The sequence below is a fragment of the Convolutriloba macropyga genome, chromosome 8 (assembly GCF_964194025.1).
Source record: "Convolutriloba macropyga chromosome 8, txConMacr16.3, whole genome shotgun sequence".
In the NCBI taxonomy this organism is placed as follows: Eukaryota; Metazoa; Xenacoelomorpha; order Acoela; family Convolutidae; genus Convolutriloba; species Convolutriloba macropyga.
In genome coordinates this window covers 33,211,806-33,234,565 of record NC_134475.1, presented here as the reverse complement: position 1 = coordinate 33,234,565, position 22,760 = coordinate 33,211,806, and the positions used below count along the sequence as shown (strand labels likewise).

Genomic DNA, 22,760 nt, shown 5'->3' with positions numbered 1-22,760 from the left:
TGTTCATTCTTGCCTTATTGGCAACTGATTGATACCACCAGATTGTGTCCCAGACTTAAACAAAACTCTCCTTTACTCCACTCCCACTCTAGTCCGGATCTGAACAGCCAAATAGAGCGCTGTTGCCGGTTGATTGGCAAAAGGATTCTTGTGGAAACAAATAATAGTTAACCACATGCACACAAACACAAATACACACACTCTCTCACTCTCTCTCTCTCTCTCTCTCTCTCACACACACACTCTCCCTCACACACACACGCGCACAAACACACATAAACACACAAACACAGACAAACACACATAAACACACACATATACACAAAAACACATACACACACAAACACATACATACATACATACAAACACACACACACACACACACACACACACACATATATATATATATATATATATATATATATATATATATATATATATATATATATATATATATATATATATATATATATACGCACACATACACACATATGCACTAACACGCACACACAACATACACACGCAAGCACGCACGCAAACACACATTTATACACACACAAACACACGCACACAAACACACTTACACTGCTGGTCTAATTTCCTCTAAAATTTTACGGTGCCACAATAAGCTTGAGATCTTCCGCTGGTCTTGAGGTGTTTGCATTAAACTGGCTTTCTTAATCCTTCTACGGTAATTTATACTTTAAAGTTTTCGTGTTCTACTGATTTTTCTCCACCCGTTTGAAGAATTATTTTTCCTGTAGCGCTAAAATTTATGAACTCTGAAATTCGACTCCAGAAATCTTTACAATTAATTTCTATTTATTTTTTTCATCAATATAACGTGAACTAAAGGTAAGATACAAATTTATCAATTGCTTCTGCTTAAAAATGCAAAGGCTTTTTTCACTGAAAGCTGTGCTGAAAATCATCAGCAACACAAGCCCTCAACGTAGCTATTATTCTTACCTGCTTTTTTCGGTTTTGTAGATACAATATCCGGAGTTAATTTTTGACTTCTTTCGTTTGAATATAAGCCCCGAGATTGTTTTTAATTTGCTTTCTCTTTCCATTGATTCAAATGATCCCTTATTTTATAAGTTTAAAAAGTCTTCGGAAAATTCTATTACTTTTAGATATTACAGATGTCTGCTTTATGCACTTACCGCTATTACGTGCTCGAACTACCGCTATCCTCTATTTTTCTGTTGATCAATTCTTCTCATCTCATCATCACTATCCTCTTTATCTTTTTTCATCTAATCATTTCCCCACATCAGCAGCATTGTATCCTAATTTACCAGAAGGAGTGCAACTTCGCCAAAAATCTTCCACTTGCAGCCTCAAAAATTTTCTTTCTTTCATGTGAACTTTCGAAAGGCTCCGAAAATTTTCACTGTTTTCGTTCTATGATTTTTAATGAAATGCTGATAATAAAATTGACCGAACTTTTTTTTTCCAATTAGCTAATTTGCTTTGTCTCACTCATCAATTTTGTTTCAATTTCAATGTCTGTACTTGTTTTGTTAACTAATTATTCAAAAAACAGCCGAAGTATACTAGTAACGCGGTTTTCCGAAAAGGATGCGCAATTAAAAATTTTGAGGTGCTCAAAAAACAAAGACTAACTTTATTTTGCTTGCATGCTGTATCTGAAGCTGAGACCCTGAGCCTAAAACCTAACTGGAATCTATCAGTAGTAAATTGTCATCCTCCACTTCAGCTTTATCATAGAATTCTGAAAAACGTTTCTACACGGGCATTTCGAACACAGTTAATTCCGTTTCTATTTTATTATAGATTTAAAAATATTTAAATGTTTTGTACTCGTTCCCTTGGGACTTCGCAACTAAGTTCCGTTGCCATCGTAGGCAACCAAACTATTGAAATATTGTAAGGCTTCATATTTGTTGTTACTGGGGATTTATTTTGTGGTACGCATTACATCTGGAAAAGTTGTACGTCCAAGAGCTTTGTTCTAAAAAACTGTTTGATCAGAACCCAGGTTTGAAAAGCAGTCGAGGTTTTAATAGAAAATTATCTTCAATTCTGTACAGCTCATTTAATTTAAGCACTGATTTGGTTTTGTGTCGAATAGTTTAATCTTCTTGAAGCTAAACCTCATACTGAATAGATAACCATACCATAATAATACATACCATACCATACCATACCATACCAAACCATACCATATATCATACCATCATAATGAATATATGAACAATTTTTGCAATCAGGAAATGCAAAAGTGTTTGACATGTGCAGCACGCCTTAGTGTCACTTCTTAGTGCTTTAATTTCGCCACCTATTTTGGCCTAAACAATAGCGCTTTCAATAATGGGCATTTTTTTCTGTTGGTTATATTTTCCCAGAGTTTTTTTATTGAAGTGCTTGTATGTAGTATTCTCTGATAAATACTGCCTGATTCTACCAAAAATTTTCAGTAATTTTCATCAATCCGTCTTAGAGCAGTGTGCATTTGTGGGGGTTGATGGAAAGTATAACGTTGTGTTACATACACAAGAGAAATTTTGAATTGCCAGTTGGAGAAACATTTTCCTGAAGATGTGAATTTAATTCATAGTCTATACCAACTTGAGGAAAAACATTCGTTGCAGATAATTCTTTCTGGAAATTATCTGACAAAATCGGTTGGTTCTACTCAGAGTTGGTGGGAACCTTTTTCAGTTCTACATAGTTCTCAAAAAGATTATTATCCAGTGCACAAATGAAAGATCATATTGACGTGGAAGTCTGATGGACACGAAAATATTTGAACTGCGTCTATGAGAGCTCCTCTTGTAAATTGTGCGGAAAAACCAGCTCTTGCGCTTGTATTAAAAACTGATTGACTCGACTACCTTTTCCAGCTGAAATTGTAGTTTGGCCAACTGTCTCATCCAATCTCTGGCTTCAGTAGTATCGTCACTTTTAAACCAATTATATAAAATTGCCGATTTCTCTGTCTATCAAAGGCACTTCCTGTTGACAAAATCATGTCTAATGTTTTTAGGCTACTAATTCCAGTGCAATTTCCAGGTAACCCCCCAAGTGTTGTTTGCGCTTCTTTATCTCCAGTACAGCTGTTGCTATAGCTCGCGTCTGTGCCCATGTTGTCCTGTTTCCTCATCGTTTGCATCTTTGAGTTGTGGTGCTCGCCTGTCGGGTATCTCAACTCTAACTCTCAAAACAAGACCTTGTTTAGTGCAAGGGTTGAAAAGGGGTTTATCAATATTGAGCAATCGTCTGCTATTGTTGGATGCACGTCAAGAATGTTTCTCAATTGTATTTTATTTTTATCGGAGCAAAACCTGTTTTATTATTATTGCAAGCAAAACAGGAAGGCCAGAACATAACTTGTTAGTCTTTAGTACATGGTATTTCTTTCTTTGATGAAACAATCCTGGACGATTGTAAACAGATCACTTTTGATCATGCAATTTACTTCATCTAAAAATTTAGGCCCGGCTAATACAATCCGCTATAACAACTTTGCATCACACTTTTCAGGTTAAGGTAACAGATCGAAATCAAGCGCATTGAGATCGAAGATAAACGCATGAGGGGCAAGGCGCCTTCGAAATAACACAATATGGAAGGTCTGATTATGCACGAACGTCTGAACTTAAACGCAGAAAATTTGGGACAATGCACATTCTATAAGGTCTGGACATCGGCTTTTTTTCGTTTGGTATGGTCTGGAAATATAAAGTTTTCGTTGGGACGGTCTGAAGATACACTATGGTACCGAGAAGCTACGTACAGCATGATTTCTGCTTTTCAAGCATGATTCGTGCCTCATAAGAATGATTTGTGTTAAGGCGTGAACGAAGGTGTTAAATATAGAAGTTTTAAAAAAGATTTAATTCTCACTTTCTCCAATTAAAACAGAAAAAATGGTTGAAATGAAATTGACACAGAAGTCGTGAGAAGCCTGTATGAAAACTGTACAAACCCTCTGCTAGACTTTAAAAGACCTAAAGGTGCAATGACGTGTCATTAGAGAATAAACTTGAACTCAAAATGTTATATTATTTTGTGTTTGTAATGCTTTTTTTAAATGTCTTCAGATTTACGTAGCTTTTTGGTACTATAGTGTACTTGAAGAAATCAGACTGGCACCTTAGACTCGATCAATAACAGAATTGGAAAACTTTTGAGTTAAAAACTTTTCCGTGGGCAAATTTTCTGGTAGGATGGAGAGGCAGGCCATCAAATAAATGACTTTTGCGGAATTGTGTGATTGTCTAGGATAATGATGAGCTCATGTGTAAATATATATAATGTGATTTTTACTTACAAATGATTACAAATTTACACAACACTTGAATTGTTTTCTGGTGATAAGTATACAAATGAACGAAGAAGCGGTTAAACGAAGAATTTGGGGCAAAAAAAAACCATCTTTTGGGTCTCAAATTATCCAAAAACTAACTACAGATGGCTGTAATCAAAGTTCTAGTGATTAAATCGTTTTGGGAATAAGTGTGATTTATTGTACGACCCTTGCATGACTACTAAGAAATCATACAAACCATACATGACCTAGTATCTATTCTGAGATGAATTTGGATGGTGGGTTGCGCGGGATCTTCTTATCATAGCCGAGTTTTGTAGCACAACACTTTATCGTGTCCGTCTTCGCTAGGGAAAAGGGCCGGTTGGTTGCAGAGCCTAATGAGAGCCCGAGTCGAGGTGTAAACGCTGAAAACCTCTGTTGTAATTTCTCTAGAAAAAACCTATATTTTGTTCGATGAAAGCAGTGAGAAAAAAATAGCAACCCTCATATCATCTTACGTCACTTCACTGGTAAAATTCACTCTAATTTGTTTGCGTTAAGTTTTTTTAAGATTTGCTGTTTTTAGCGGTGAATTCTATTTCTTCACTGCTTAAGTGGTGACAAAAAATCACAACTAACAACCGCGAATCTTGCAAAGTTTCACCGCATATACTTTCCACTAAATTTTTGACATGCAGGAGGTGAGAGGTTCGAACCCTTGTACGGAGGTCTCTGTACCACTAAAAAAATTCATCGCTAAAAACCGCTAATCTTGCAAAACTTCACCGCGTTCACCACATTCATCGCTAAAAGATGCGGGCGCTGTGCGGTGAAAAACATTTTTTTTTCACTGCTATTCATCACAGTTCTTATATTATTTCTTCGACGAAACCTCGACCGGGAAAATGCGAATAAGAACCCAGTGCCCGTTTTCTTTGTTTGTTCAGTATTTAAAGTAATTCTCATCTTACATATTGAATATGTGAAAAGTTTTAAGGTATTGAACTTAAGAAAAACGTTAGATTTGAATATTTTTTGAAGTTCTTTTCTGTTCAATTTTATAAATTTTTCTGAAAAAAGTCTTCAAGGTAATGAGACAGATCAAAACTGGTGAAAACAATTCTTATTTTATTGCATTTTATTGTAGGCTCGTTCGGCTCTCGACCGCATGTTTGTTTTTACTCTAACCTGACTAGAAACAACCCAGTGAATGTTGAGGTGGCCAGTTGCGATAAAGAGACAAGAACCACAAAGAGAAGAGGGGCTCTGTCTATTCCGAAGAGGTATACTGCTAGCACTGTGAAAAAATTGCAGATCAGACTTAAACTAGTAAACAATGGCACGATGTACCTTCCCAAAATGCGATTAATTACGGGCAGGTACTCTGGCATATCCCACTCATAGTTTGACATGTTTGTAAAGTTCATAACTACAGACCTCTGGCTTTGAATTGTATAAAGGAGAAACTATGAATAAAGAGGAGATAGCGGAACAATTTCAGCAGCAAATTCTTAGTTTTTCAGAAGTAAAATTGAATCAAGATAGTAAAAAATAAAAACACGAGAACGGTCAGAAAATCGTAAAAGTAATCGAATCTAAACAGCGTATTTACGTCTTTTCCTATTCAACTGCAGATATAAGCACTACATACATAACATGACACAACTGTAGCCAATTTTCTCATTAAATTGAGATTTCTGACAACAAAAACGTTGATCCATTGATTTTCTCTTTAATATCACGGCGATTTATAGTCATTATAATTGTTGAAATTGCGTTTTGCAGCGCCCAATTGACTTGAAATGAAGCCATTCAAAATAGTCACTTTATTAAACTTAAAAAGTATTTCATTAGAGCAGGAATTAGATTAAAATTCAATTACTTGTCAGGCATAAGTATTAAGAGTCCACAAACCAAGCGTCACAAGAAAAAAAGGTTACTTTAAAATATGGAAAGGTATACGCTTTGGAAATGTTCTGCCAGGTGACCGCGCAATATACCGAAAAAAAAAACAATAAATACAAAAAAGGAAAAATTGAACAGACTGAAAATTAATCTTTATACTCATTGGCTGAAATCAAGTGTTATTTGCGAGCGGACATGAGAAGACTGCATCCCCCATACCTCGCGAGCCATGGCTATGCCTTAGCAGCCCCTGAAACCATCACATCCGAACAAGTTAGCACGAACAAAGCTGTTTGTTGTAGGATTTATTATAACTTAGCGCTTAAATCAGATGGGCCGATATGTTACTTGAATAATTCCACTTTCAAACAACTGTCCCAATTTTCGCTTTCGATTTATTGTCTTGTCCTCACCAGTTTGTCATAGCTTATTGTACATGTTTTGATAAATGTCAACCACTGGTGTCTGAAAACTGGCCGACGTGACAATTCGCTGAAAAAATTGAAGTAAGAAAATTGGGAATTGAAGACAGAATTGCCGTCAGCAAGCATAAATGGGACGCACAAGTACCTAACTCACTGACATATATACAATTATCTCAGTTGTCCATGCCTTTCTTTCTCCTTTTCGGCTGTTGTTTTCTTTCTCCTTTTCGGCTATATTCCATTAGGATAATTTTCCTTTTGGCTAAAATTCGCGGCAACCTGTCAACCCTTTCTAACTAAACTCCACTATTTTCTATGATTAACGCGGGGAAAAATAATGTAATTAGACGCGAGCTCCGTCTAGCACTAACATTGCTCTTAATTAAAATGAGCATACGAAATTAAGGAATAATTGAAGCGTCTAGCGAAGAGGAGCAATTTCCCTTTTTCCGCTCAGTTGTAGTTTAAACATGACAAAATGAAAAAAGTTGCAAAATATTCAAGATGTATACAGGCCTCGCTATTTTTTAAGATGTGTTTGAACAATCAATGTGTTTTTGAGTTAAGTTGCAGTGCTATCTATATCGCTGTGTTACAAAAGAAATAAAGATTTCATGATAGAAAAGTTTCAAGTGTAGAACACCAAAAAATGAGCTGATTTCGCCGGCAGATAAGGTAATATATTGGCTGGCAATTTATTCGAGGGTTGGTCTTCTTTTTAAAAAAACAGTGGCTTTTTCTCATCAAAGAATCAAGTGCAACCTCATTAAGCGATAGAGCAGTTGATAGTGAACAGAGTGGCCAGTGTTTTTGTAGATATAGTTCCTAAGCAAGCAAAAATTTTGTTGAAGACAGACGCGGCTACATTAAAAGCGCCACAGCTAAGAGACAGAAGTAATTTAATTTTCACTAATTCATTCCGCAAATTTTTTTTCACTGAATAAATAACTTCAACGTTTCATAGCAATAAGCTTTACCGTTTGCATAACATGCAAGATTACAACACTAAGTTTATTTTAACAGCCCAAAAAATTAAACAACAGTTTCCAAAAGAAGAAAACATATCTTCTAGGACGCGCTAATCCCCTCAAAGTTTAATTATAATTAGCAAACTAGGAGGCTCGGTAATGTGCGCCTGCACATGATGTTCCGACCCCGCCCATCCACGTTTTGATTTGTTAGTCTACCAAATGAGGAAGAGAAAGAAATGGTTCGAAAACTCTCATATCATTCAGCAAACAATTAAGTGAAAAAAGCTGGATTAGAGGGCCGATGAGACTTGCCAGCAATTAGAGTACTGAGCGAGATACACCTAAAAACAAATACTAGCAAACATTAATTCCGACCAAAACTCGATGAAAATATTTGAAAAACAGATAATAACAAAATGAAGAAAGAATCCGATAAAACCCGATCTAAACAAATCAACCTGTACTTCATCAATTGTTCATTGGATACGACACAATACCTCTCAAAAATGCGACCTGGGGACAGGCCGACAATAAAGCGCAGAAAGCCCATACTTCAAAAATACCATTCTTTTTTTAAAACGACCAAATTCAAATTGATAGAAACCAATTCGTATCAACTCGGCTCATTAGGTAGGCTAATTTATACGTGAAGCAATTGACGACTGCAAAACTAACAGCGAATCATAGGACGACAAAAAACAGAAAATACGGATAAATTGGAAACTTCACAAACAATTTATCGAAGCCACAGTATTGAAGCCATTATATCTATAATACCTTGAAAAACCATTAAAAACTTTAAACTGACGAAAGCGATTAAACGATATGGCTGAGTCCATTTTGATTTTAAATTGGCCTTCTAGGTAAAGCCTCTTTGTGGGAAAGACAACAACAACAACAAGAAGAGCCACAAATACTGACCAGTACAGAAAACACAAAATTCTTATGAAAACACGCTTCTAAGCTCTAAAGACATCTGTTAAAGCATAACGCACTGCAGAAAAAAATGTTTAAAGCAACAGAAAATAAATTAGTTCTGCCTGTAAAATGAGTTAGTCACTTGTTGACGACAAAGATGACAAAAAATGGGAATAACAAAAATGCTTTCTTTGAAGAAAATAATTGAAAGTCAAAACAGTTATCAATAAACTGAAATCAAGAAATGGATTCAGTTAAAAAATTGTGGAAGCGTTCAAAGTCTTTGAATGTCATAAATATAGCGAACCACAACAAAAAGAACAACATTTAGAGGCAAAAACAAAAAAAAATCCTAATAAATTTTGAGAGAGCACGGATGCACAGCCGTTAAAACTACAGGCTATTCACTAAAGTCTTTACACGTGTTCTTTGGCTTATTTTTTCAATGTCGGTTGGAACTATCTTTAGTGTGATAAGATGAAAAGAGAACAAACGTCAACCCTAGACGCAGCAAAATATGCGAAGATTGGGAAAAACAAAATTGTTTTCTTAAAAAAATTAATTGAAAGTCATTAAAACCATGTCCTAATCCAAAATCAGTAAATAGATTCATTTAAGCGTGCATAGAAGCAATTAGAGCTTTTGATTAAGAAGGAGTTGGTGTATGAAAAGGAAAAAAAACACCATTAGAGGCAGAGAGACAAATCCAAGAAGTTTCGAGAGAACGGCTTCGCAGTCGTTTAAACTATCAGCTATTCACGGAAGTCACCAAAAATGTTTATTTTGCGCATTTTTTCGATGCCAATTGGGGCTATAATTAATATGATGATTAGTTGAAAAGGGAATAAGTAACGATCTCAAATACAGGAAGACAAGCCAAAATTCACAAAACTTTCATGAAATGTTGTAGTAAGAAAGCCAAAAAATCATTACTTGAAAAAAAACCAAAGTAATGAATAATTTTTCCTCCGCTTAGAAAAAATATTGCGCTGTTTAATTTCGAGACTAAGCAACACGTGGACAGAAAAAAGATTAAAAATTGCCAAAAATTCAAAACTTCACTAACATTCTCTTAAAACAAATAGATTCAAAGTCATAAGAGGCATTAGATAATAACTGAAGGCATTGTATAGGCTCACCTGCTGCTGCTTATGAACCCATTGGAATCTTTAAATAATAAAACGTAGCCATGGTGCAGCAAAAAGTATTAAAACTGAACCCAAAACAAAAGGAAATCATTTTAAATTTACGAAAATACACTTTCAAAGCCATAAGAACTATGAGCTTTTCTCTGAAGACAAACTTTTTTTCATATGGCTTTATTTTGTCGTAATTAGGATTGATAGTCATTGATTGGTCCGTGATTTGAAATGATTCATGCCAGTAATCAACATAAAAAAAACAAAACTGCGGGAAAAAAAATTAAAGAACACGCCCTAATTAGAAACTTCACAAACAATTTATCGAAGCCACAGTATTGAAGCCATTATATCTATAATACATTGAAAAACCATTAAAAACTTCAAACTGACGAAAGCGATTAAACGATATGGCTGAGTCCATTTTGATTTTAAATTGGCCTTCTAGGTAAAGCGTCTTTGTGGGAAAGACAACAACAACAACAACAACAAGAGCCACAAATACTGACCAGTACAGAAAACACAAAATTCTTATGAAAACACGCTTCTAAGCTCTAAAGACATCTCTTAAAGCATAACGCACTGCAGAAAAAAATGTTTAAAGCAACAGAAAATAAATTAGTTCTGCCTGTAAAATGAGTTAGTCACTTGTTGACGACAAAGGTGACAAAAAATGGGAATAACAATAATGCTTTCTTTGAAGAAAATAATTGAAAGTCAAAACAGTTATCAATAAACTGAAATCAAGAAATGGATTCAGTTAAAAAATTGTGGAAGCGTTCAAAGTCTTTGAATGTCATAAATATAGCGAACCACAACAAAAAGAACAACATTTAGAGGCAAAAACAAAAAAAATCCTAATAAATTTTGAGAGAGCACGGATGCACAGCCGTTAAAACTACAGGCTATTCACTAAAGTCTTTACACATGTTCTTTGGCTGATTTTTTCAATGTCAGTTGGAACTATCTTTAGTGTGATAAGATGAAAAGAGAACAAACGTCAACCCTAGACGCAGCAAATTATGCGAAGATTGGGAAAAACAAAATTGTTTTCTTAAAAAAATTAATTGAAAGTCATTAAAACCTTGTCCTAATCCAGAATCAGTAAATAGATTCATTTAAGCGTGCTTAGAAGCAATTAGAGCTTTTGATTAAGAAGGATCTGGTGTATGAAAACGAAAAAAAAACACCATTAGAGGCAGAGAGACAAATCCAAGAAGTTTCGAGAGAACGGCTTCGCAGTCGTTTAAACTATCAGCTATTCACGGAAGTCACCAAAAATGTTTATTTTGCGCATTTTTTCGATGCCAATTGGGGCAATAATTAATATGATGATTAGTTGAAAAGGGAATAAGTAAAGATCTCAAATACAGGAAAACAAGCCAAAATTCACAAAACTTTCATGAAATTTTGTAGTAAGAAAGCCAAAAAATCATTACTTGAAAAAAAACCAATGTAATGAATAATTTTTTCTCCGCTTAGAAAAAATATTGCGCTGTTTAATTTCGAGACTAAGCAACACGTGGACAGAAAGAAGATTAAAAATTGCCAAAAATTCAAAACTTCACTAACATTCTCTTAAAACAAATAGATTCAAAGTCATAAGAGGCATTAGATAATAACTGAAGGCATTGTATAGGCTCACCTGCTGCTGCTTATGAACCCATTGGAATCTTTAAATAATAAAACGTAGCCATGGGGCAGCAAAAAGTATTAAAATTGAACCCAAAACAAAAGCAAATCATTTTAAATTTACGAAAATACATTTTCAAAGCCATAAGAACTATGAGCTTTTCTCTGAAGACAAACTTTTTTTCGTATGGCTTTATTTTGTCGTAATTAGGATTGATAGTCATTGATTGGTCCGTGATTTGAAATGATTCATGCCTGTAATCAACATAAAAAAAAACAAATCTGCGGGAAAAAAAATTAAAGAACACGCCCTAATACAATCCGAATAATTATTGATTGTAAAAATCCATGATGAGTTGATCCCTAGCCCCAATTTTTCTCCACGTCGAAAAAAAAAACATTTCATAGTCCATATATTTGCAAAAAATATCAATTAATAAATGAAACATCAATAAACCACAAACAAATAAACCACACTTACATAATTTTTTAGGTTTGTTTTTCAAAAAACGGCAAACTTTAATTCCAGAAAACTCTTACAGAAAACAACTGTACAGCTGTCTATTTAGAAGTTTTCAAAACTGACGGCAGCAGATCTTAGGTCTCTACTGTCTGCAAATTTAAACGAAGTAGGAAACAAAAGCTTATTTGGAGCTTTTTTTGAGTTAAAATGTCTCAAATTCGAAAAATTTGGCAAAATTATAAAACAAAAGGCTCAATTAAAACAAATTGGCGAGCTTTTTTAAATCTTTATCCGTAAAACCAATAACATTGTTTTTGAAGATTTTGACGAGTTTTAGGAAAACTAACGAAAATTTGGTCAAAAACTACGGAAAATGCGAATAAAAACAACGGAATTCACTTTACATTTCACAAAAGTTTAAACCTCGATAACTCACCGTAAATTACGAAAATCAGAAAAATCTTTTTAAATCCATATTAAACGCTGGACGAGCTTTCTAATGATACCAGTCTCAACTCTGTACGATGAATATATCGATCGGTCAAAATTGTCTGAACAAAAAAACCCATTTCAGTATATAGTTCCTCCCCCCACATGTTGGTCGAAACAATTAATTTTGGAAGGCTTTTAAATGTCTTATGAGTCCCTTTATTAGGCTCTTTGTTTTGAGATGTCGAATTCGTTGCATCATAGTTCCTGAGAGCAGGACTATTAACAGTCAAGACTAAAGCTTTATCCGAATGATTCAAATTTAGCAGAGAACACATTCAGAGTCGTCTACCGCATCCATTCAAATTTTTTCTCCATACGCTCACAATATCACAATTTTAGTCTCAACTGTTGAAAAAGTTTTCATTGAGAAGCAAGTCTGATTAAATTGAGTCATACCGCTTTGTCGGTCAATTTTTAGATCCAAAAGCAAACAGCAAAATGCAGGGCAAGGGCTGGGATCAAGGCACATTTTCCTACACAGTCGGGCTGCAAGAACACTTCAAAAACTTCCGCCAAAATTCTGGCGATAGTTTTTGTTGCTGTTTTCAAGGAACAGGAAGTTTGTGGTTTTACTCAGCATGTTAATTTGTAAAAAAAAATAGCACCTCTGGGGGGCGCAAAATTTTTTAGCTCATAGATCGAGGGGAGGGGGGAGTAGATCGAAATATACATATTGTTAAAAGGATAGAAGTAAATTACTTGGTTAATCATGTTGTCGTTCAACTTCATAATGAAGCAACGACTTTTTGAAATTGCCTTTCACTCAAATAATTTCAGTTACTTTCTTTTTCTGCATCATCTCCGCCAAGTCTTGCATTTTCTTCTACTACCCTCTCATTTGGCGAGTTTGGAGAAACAGAAATAATTGTTGAGTAAATGCCCCCTCTCTTTGGCTGATAATAAAAAACCAACTATGTTCAAGAGGGTTTTGCGATCTGTTAAATGAAGATCCATGAATTGCAAGCAACTGCTTAGGAACATGCTGTTCTCAAAACCAGTACAACTCAAATGGTCGCAACTGCAGTGAGTTTGGACTGTGTCCAGAGCGAATGTTATGTGAGAAGGAGAATCCGCAGAGCAAATATTCAGAGTGTGTGACATTCGCAGAGACGGATTTCCTTTACGGGGACAGGAGTGAATGCAAATTTGACTACCAGTGTTTATCTGGTTATTGCTGCCAGTCCGACAAATGCTGCACTTATCAGGCTGGTTTTTATTTGTGTCATTTCCAGAAATAGTCGTTGGCAACGATGCAAAATCGAACTTAACGACGCAATTAGCCAATATATAAATCAGACAAATTTGCGAGAAACCTCATGATAAAATAGAATTAAGTCTCCCGTTATAACCAAATGCAGAGTTTAAAAAAACAACGCACAAAGCGTGCACTCAAGACATTCTCACCCATTTTACAGCTTCATATAACACAGATTCACTAACTACCGGAAATACCTTCATTAATCTTGTTTGCATACTTCAAAAAGGTGTATCGCTTAAAATTGTTTCCTACGTTCGAAAATTAGACAAAAAGATTAATGAAACTAACTAAGGTTGTCCAATCGAACCAATGCAGATAAATTATACAAGAAATTAAGGATCGGTTTTCTCAATAGCATGGAATGAACAGCGTGTACAATCAAATGCCTTTAGACAAAGCTTCACAATTCTTAACAAACTTCGTAATCACAGGACAACAATATTGTTTTATATAATTTCATACGGCAGATCACTCACTTGTATTGACCACATTTTCATTATCCATGAGAAAAATGTTTAAACCATTAATACGGAAAAAAATTAACTGTAATGATTTATCTTGGTGACGAATTCAAACAGGATAATTTAGATGGATTTTCCAATAACACGTTATTGGAAAAATAAGAAATACTAAAAAAGTAAAAAGAAGCACCGGGCAAATCTTTATTTCCTACTCTTCAGTTAATTTCTGAGGACACCAAATAAAAGACAACTATATCTACCCAAAAAACCAAAACTTGATGGATATAAAACTACAACCACCAAGAAATACAAAAAATGAAACCACCTTGTATTACTAATCTTTAATCTCTAAATTTTTTTCTAATCCACAGGTTGTTCTCAGACCATTCTTATCACAACTCAGAGACGCAGATTCCAAACTTCAACAAACCTCTGCAATTAAAACAGGAACTTACACATGGAGCACTCCGTCCTAGCTAATCCACACACCATTTTATTAACCATTTTATTTTTTATGAGAAGACTCCAATTACGCCATTGGAGCGGAATTACTACAACAAAAGAATAAGCTTGGTAATAAAGGAACTCTCGTTTAATCTCCAGCAGAAATTTGACTTTCAATCATTCTACCCAAGCGCTCAGCAATTACTTGTGTTCTATTAGTAAACGAATTTGTTCCTCACGGCTCCCTACATCCAGCATTCTTTAGACGGACCACAAAGCCATACTTGTTCTGTTTTCAAATCAATAACAAAAAAATCATCGACCACAAACTGAACAAATTCCAGACGTAGGAAAATAGTTTATGACACATGGGACAGTGCATGTTACCTCTTCAACAATATTACTGTTTCAAAGGAACACATCAACAACGCGGCATTAGAATCTGCACGCTTTCCAATATATTAAGAAGTGAAAGGCCACTACTTTAATGTACAGTTACAAAATAACGAACTTCGACCCGTCTCTAGAAACAAATATACTAAAATGCACAACTCTTACACAAGTTTCGAGCTCAAATGGCTGAAAAAACATCAGAATCGGTTCCAAACCCAACTATTCAGCACGCAGATGTAACATTGAAAACAAATTAGACAACATTACTCCACACTAAGGAAATGAATTGAAAATCACGCAGATTTCATGAATAGTATAAATTTTTCTCTTCCATCTAATGCAGATTTTTTACCCAATACTCCACAGAACTACAATTCATTTTTTAAAGAACTATCAATAATGACGAAAAATTTCTCAGCAAAATAAAACAAAACACCAGAACACCGTGTTCAGACAAATAAAACAATGGAAAGAAAAAAGGATCGACCTATTACATCAACTTTTTCATGTTAGCGTCAAAGAAAAGAACAAACATAACGTCGGAATTGCTTTGGAAGGACTAGCGGGAGCTCTTAATAAGTGCAGCGTGCTTCTGTCTTCAGTCGTTGGGTAGCCGCAATGGGAGTAAAAAATTCACCAGTAGGCTTCAAATAACCTCGTTAGATGTTAATGTATACCACTATTAAGATTTAAAATTGGAAAAGGCACCAGTTTCATCGCGCTTACAATTTGACATTTGGTATTAAGTTGCCGCCAACTGAGTTCAGATGCTTCTAATTGTTAATGAGAGAATTTTAGATAACGCAAAACGTAGAAAATCAAGAGCGTTAAGGTCACTCGAAAAGTCAAAAAACGGTCAATCGAAAACTTTGCGTAAAAACGACAGACTTGTTTACAATAATTGCTTCTCCTCGAGAGCAATTGATAACTTTAAATATTTATCTAAGGAAGTAAAACTTCAGAAATTTTATTAGGTTCCCCCATTACTTGTTAATAAAGCAAACGCACACGATTGTTTAGGTCATCATCTGTTACGCAGAAAAAACACTTCAGAGCAAAACCAAGGAAACCTATTTCCCCAATTTCAAAACTTCCGTATACATCCCTAAAGGTTGTTAAGATTGCGAAATTAGCAAGTCTGACAAGAAACTCTTAATGACTCCGCTGCATTAAAAATTGGAAGCATATTTTGACAACAACTTCAAGAGACACAAAAGGTCCCATCTTACCTACTTCTGTTGGTAACTCTTGCATCTATGTAATTGCAGACGAATTTTGTCATTTTTTTAGTTTAACAACCATCAACAAAAAACATTTCTATAAGCACACTATACACTGTTTGACGACTGGATGTCAAAAATCGGAAATCTGGATCACATTGTCGAGGCAATTAATTAAATACACTAACGGAGATTGAGCAGATCTCCGTACGTACAAGGGAGAACACCAAACGCTCCGGCGTTTAGCAGAAATTATCAGTGGGCAATTAAATACACTACTGCAAACTGCAAGAAATACCCGAAAAAAAAATGGGCTCTTAAAGTTAAAAGCAGATGCTTTCAATTCTCAAAGACGCAAAAACAATGGGCTCGCCCAATGTCTGATTTTTTCGGCAGGAAACTCAAAAAACCAGTCATGTTCAATATATCATCCAGCTTCGTTGCACTGGGACAATAAAACCCTAAGAAAATTCCCCAAGCGTAACCCCAATTTGAAAACTTACCAAGGGGTACTTTTGATCGTCGGTTCTGAAGCAGCGAGATAGCACATGTACTAGTCTATAGCAAAATCTTTTACTGCTTAAATCAGAGTACAGATTTTTGCTCCTTCTAGATCAACTATTCGGCACAGTCTAACCCTTAAAATGAACATTTATACTCTCGTAGCTAAAGAAACACATAAAGAGGGATTTCCGCCAATTACAGCCACAAAAATTACAGCCTAATAAAAAATTAGATCTCCCAAGGTTAGTAATATACTAACAAGAAGCTTCAGAAGACAAACAAATCACATATCAAGGGAACAAGAAAATGATTTGCTTTTCAGAAGAACTGCACACTCGAGAACAAACGGAAATGTAGATTTGGACAACTCTTTTCTCAAATGGTAAATATTAAATGTCAAAACTTCAACGCCTAAAACAGTATCATTAAATGATGAAAATAACAAAAACTTCTCTCAAGACTCTAAAATCAATATTTAAACTCCACCTCTGGAAGAAAATTCTGTTCCAGAAACGGCTATGTATTTTTCAAAATTTCAAAATTAGCAACCGCAGGGCGACATAGAAACATCAGTGCAATCTATGTTAAACACAATTTGTTCCAGCAAAGCAGATGTTCGAGAACAATTGATCTAAATTCAACACACATCATTGTTTAAATCACCACGTGACACGCAACAGATTACTTTTATTGGTCGACAGTTGAATATTGCACAACTTTTTAAAGAAAGCTATGAGCTAGCAACCAAAGAACCGATAGGTCATTATTAATTGATTTGGATCCCAAAACATCAGACGTCTTGCGCTACTGTTCAAATATTGTTCCTCCAGGACCATCAATTTTTTATCTGCCATCAGCTAAAGCCGTTATCACAAGTTTGAGCCATTAGAGAGAAGTCTGTATGCTGGGGCGGCTGCTAGACATATCGGATAAAAAACATATCGGATAAAAAAGAAAAGATCTAGAGAGCTCCAAATAACTTGATTAAATCCCTTTGCGAATGTTTGCTCAACATTGTCAATGGTAGTGTGCCAATAAGAAAAAGTTTTGTAGAAGGTTATGAAAAATCATTCAGAAAACTATTATCTAGACAAACAAGTTTGAAACAAAAGAGGCAACTTTTCGCCAGAGAAACAAATTTGGTTAAAACTGTTGGATTCTCGTGTTATCGTTATTCGACAAAATGATAATGTAAATCGAAGAATTCATTTTAATTCCAAAACGAATGTTTGCTTAACATCAACCGGTAAAAAAGAACTTTTGGACAATCCTCTTTATAAACAGAAAGCTGCAGAGCTACCTCTTTTGCAAAGAGACCAGTCGAATTCAATGAAAAAAACAGACAGCACTTGAACCAGTTGAGACTGCAAACAAAGTTATTGAGACAGCAGAACAGGAAAATACAGAACCCATGAAGATTTCGACTCCATATTGTTAGAGCTAGAATTTATGAAAAAAAAAAACAAATCAAAAGATCAAAAATCATACTTGACTTTATTAACGAATCTGAAACAGTCGAATGACATTCTTCACGTTAATAAGGAAACACTGGGCATTAAAGCTTCAACATTTCTGTACAATCTACAGCAAGAAAATAAAAAATTGACATTGCAATATACTCAAAAATTTCAATTGCTCCTAATATTTCACCTCATCTTGTTGCAAGCACACATGCCAAGCAAATCCTTAAAGCCTCGTCTGAAGGTGAAGTTTTTGCCAAGTAGAGAACAATCCAGTGGCTCAAAATCAAACCAAAAAAGATATAAAGGCGAAATTAACTAAACAACGGACAAAGAAGAGACAACTCGGAAGATGTGGTCTTTTTTCTGAAGTAAAAAAATTGGATCAGTTTTATTTAAAAGGACCAGCTTTGTATTGAAGCATAAAGCGATTAGAGACTCAGAGCAAGCTCCCTATACGTAAAGTCCTGTTCTATTTGAAGACAAAGCCGTCTTTCACAAAATACCGTTCAATTCGATTAAAATTTCCCAGGCTTAAAGATTTTTTAAGATATTAACGAAATTTGGTCTCTGGATTTGGCACACCTTGATAAACTAGCAAAGTATAACCGCAATATAATGTATCTTCTAGTAGCAGCTAATTGTTTGTCAAGATATTTAAGGGTGGAAACAATAAAAACAAAGTATGCTACAGAAGCAGATGAATTTTTTTGAAAAAGATGACCAAAAAGAAACAGCCCGAAAAAGTATGGGTTGACAATGGTACAGATTTTCTTGGAAAACTCAAACAATTGTGCAACAAGCGTGGAATTCATTTGTATAGTACTTTTAGCGAAAAAAGTCAGCTTTTGCAGAGAGGAACTTTAGATCTCTCAAATAGATAATTCATCGGTATCTTGAAGAAAAGGGGACCTATAGCTACATTGACCAATTGGACCAATTTGTAAAAACTATTCAATTCAAGAGCCGATCGAGTGACCAAAACTGCTAAAAAATTTACAAAAAAGGATGTGCCACGATTAGTGTCATCGGCAACACAAACAAGCTCAACTCAGAAGCGCAACTTTCACATTGGAGACTTTGTGAGAGTAGTCAAAAAAGCTAAAGCATTAAGGAAAAAACATAAGCAATCATTCACAGACGAAGTCTTGGAAAAAACGGGAACACCGACATTAAACCCACCAACACACTCCCTAGTCGTCGCATACAAAAAACCATTTCAAGGAAAATTTTATCAACCAGAATTACAATTGTCAGCCTCCCTCTCGTTGAAAATGTTCAACAACCGGTTTGAAGACGAGTTTACAGTTCACGTTGTGTCATCCGCTTTAATGGAAATATTTGATTTAAACACTCTTGCGTTATTTCGCATTTTTTAAAAGACGAAATTCATATTGCAGGTGATTGGAGAGTGGCGTTAAGTGAAATAAAAATTCCAACAAAAATAGAAAACATAACACGGAAGTCTAATTGTCAACAACTTAAAAGACTAAAAAGATTCCCAAAAGATGTCTTCGGAAGCCAATGTTATTTCTAGACCTTATAGTGGCCAACAATTTAGTTTTATGCCAGGAACCTTTGATACAGTGGCACAACTTCTTGCTACAATTAAACGCACAATTGGACTGCCTCATTTTTCTTTCAGAGAGTTGAAGAGCTCTGGAAAATATTGAATCTTATTTGGCAAGTATAAGGGAATTACATTTCCCAGCGAGGAAATTCCTAGCATTATTGGAATTAAGGGTAATACGAACGGCAATGGAATACATATTGGGTACAAAATGATTCTCAATGCAAACAGGTTTATGAAAAGTGATGATACAAGGGCATATTATTGGGAGTTCCAGCTGACTTTTGTGCTGGAAAAAATCTAATTTTTTATCTATAACAGTATAATTGAATATCAATACGTCGGTGACACTAAGGCTCCACTTTTGCGAGTCATTGACTCAAAACAACGTCTGAAAAACGGTAGTGTTTGTGAGCTTCAACCAATTCATCGGATAGTTTTTATAAATTTAGACTATAAGAAGCTGTTGACCAACACAATTCAAAAGATTTCAAATGAACTGAGAACGGAAACAGGACAACTAGTTCCCTATTCGGGTATTCGAGTTATTCTAACACTACAATTCGAAAAAATTTCCACTTAAAATGGATTCTTATTATGCTAACAAAGCAACGTCTTTGCCTCACTTCTCTGGACATTATCGCCATGGAAGAAGCCGTTTTGGAGCTTTAGTTGCAGGCATTGGACGTGTCGCGCTGCCTTCAGTACGTCATTTCATTTTGCCCACAGCGAAACGTAACGGGAAAAAGCTCTTGAAAGTGTTCCAGAGATTTTTGATGTAGTCAGAAGCAAAAGATCTTCTAAACAGGCGTTTAAAAATACAATCTCAAAAACTGTCAAAAAACAGACAGGGGGATCTAAACAAAATACTTCACTTCCTAGGAAGTCAGTGCGAGTCAAGCCACAGAAAGCAATCAAGCAACGCAAAAGGACCGTTTCAACACACACAGAGCTCCAAAAAGAAGTCGGTCAGGTTTTTTTGCCATAGTGAACGATGATCGCTAATTTGTTACCACCAGAAGCCACTTGCAGTTCTTTGGATTTATTCGAAAAACTTTTTCTCTTGGTAACTTTCGATGGTAGTTTTTGTCAAAAGTTGGGCCCCAATCTACTGTCCAAAAGGACCCATTTTAGAATTTGAAGTCGTCGGTGACCGAAACATTTTTATTGACTTAAAGAAAATTTTCCTCGAAGTGAAATGTAAAATTGTCTAGTCATCAGAAATTGATTTGAGATATGACGCAGGCAGCAACAGATGTTACAAAGACAGATGCAGATGCTCCCTATTTTTGCGATAATATATTACATTAATTCTTTGATTGTACAGTGTCTGCTAATGGTCTAAAAATTTCAAATGCTAACGGAAACTATGCTCATAAAAGTTTTATTGAAAAAGAATTTTCACATAACAAGGATGCATAAAATACCTGGTCGGCATGTCAGTGCTATTCCTACGAGGAAAATCCAGGAGCGCTGTCAACTGGAGAAGTGAACAAGAAGCAAAGCTTTAGTCAGGCAATCAGCTCAGTGCACATTCTATGATAAAGTTGCAGTCGACTTTTCACTTGTGACCGACATTTGCTAATTGGTGTCACACTTCGCATTGTATTTAGACGGTCGAGAGATGATTTTGTTATAATATCTGACGATGTAGCCAACACAACAAAGTAAAAATTGTCGAAGCTAATTTGTATGTGCGCAAGATGCCATTGAAGAATGATGATGTATCGGTTACAGAAAAAACTTTTTTAACAAGTCCAGCTTCGTATCCTTAGCTGGAGATTCCAACAAAAACTTTTCTCGCGTCAACGGTTCTCCACAATTGAAAAAAAGAAGATTTTTGCCAGAGAACCGATTCATAGACTAGCAATTTGTCTGAACACTAACGAAGCATTTCTTGGTAACAACTGACAAAATCCATTTAATTTCCGCAAATTCGACCTTAAGCTGACTTAAACTTAGCAAAACGGTTTACCTGTAGCAGACACCCCCGACAACAACAAGTGATGACAAACGTATTTACTTTAATACAATATCGGTTTTAGGTTACATCGACAATGGTCATTGAATAAGTTTGACAGATTACCCGAACCATTTCATGATTTTTGAATTGAGCAGCACCCAACAAACATCCCACGATTTTATTCATCCTGAGCTTACTATTTCTTCAATTTCTATTGCGCTAAATTTTCTGCGGCCTTGCCGAACAATATAGAGATATTCATTATTGGCGAAAAAGCGACCACAATTTTTGTTGATAGTGCAAGAAGAGTATCAAAGAATCACAATCTGACAAATTAATGATGAACGAAGATGACACTAATGATTTAATCCCAGGCTGCAAAACTCTTAAATATAAATTCCCAGACGTGTTTGCGGCCAACAACTTTTCGGAAAAATGAACAGAAACAGCTTCCTTATTGTTAATGCAGCAACTGCTGAAAACATTGTTGCTCAGTGGTTACAGCTGCGAAGAAAAAAACAATCAACTTTTATTCGCCGATCCCCTTGGTTAGGCCATTTTATCCTACAAACACATTTCATCCTATATCAAAGAATCATTTCTGTTGGCAACAATCACAACATCTATCATTTCTTGGATAATCAGCCAAATCAAAGTGCAAACTTTAAACTTGTTGCGGACTTTTTTTGTATTTACAATGCTCATTTTTATTTCAATGCTCAAAAATTTGTAAAAATTAGCGATAATGAATTGATTCGTTTTGCTTTTCATATGATGTTCTAACCTTACTAACTTGCAATATTTATTTTTTTTCAAAACTTTACTTTTTCTTCATACGCAAGCGAACTTTCAGTAAATCAGAAACAATATTCAATTTTCCGTATCCACTCACTCACAAAAAATATCCATAATTTGACAAAAAGCACCAGAATGAGGACCATACAAATTGGTTAGAACACTTCGTAAAGATTCACTATTAACAAAATCAGTTTGAATTTGTTTTAATGGAGGACGGGCATTGTAGATAGTCTTTTGGGCAACAACTGGCATCTTGGCACTGGATTTGGGATTGCCATTTATTTGTTTTGTAGAGCTGCTTTTCTATAAATTGTTGTTGCTAGCAAAAGCTGGCATTCGTTTGCGCACTGACTGATAATCGTTTTCTGCGGAGCTGTTGAATTCAATTGCTAATTTAAGCCTTGAAAACACATCTCCATTAGTCTTCAAATTTGGTGCAGTCCAAAACAAGGATTTTAAATTTTT

General features: G+C 35.2%; 1 protein-coding gene across 1 annotated transcript in view; it reads left to right on the top strand.

Annotated features, from left to right (window-relative positions):
- LOC142344087 (uncharacterized) overlaps positions 1–22,760 on the top strand; it is a 58,890-nt gene that overhangs the window by 26,545 nt on the left and 9,585 nt on the right. Inside the window, exon 3 of the mRNA XM_075395571.1 lies at positions 13,200–13,429. Within this exon, the coding sequence (XP_075251686.1) occupies positions 13,200–13,429 (230 nt within the window). The remainder of the gene's footprint in view (positions 1–13,199; positions 13,430–22,760) is intronic.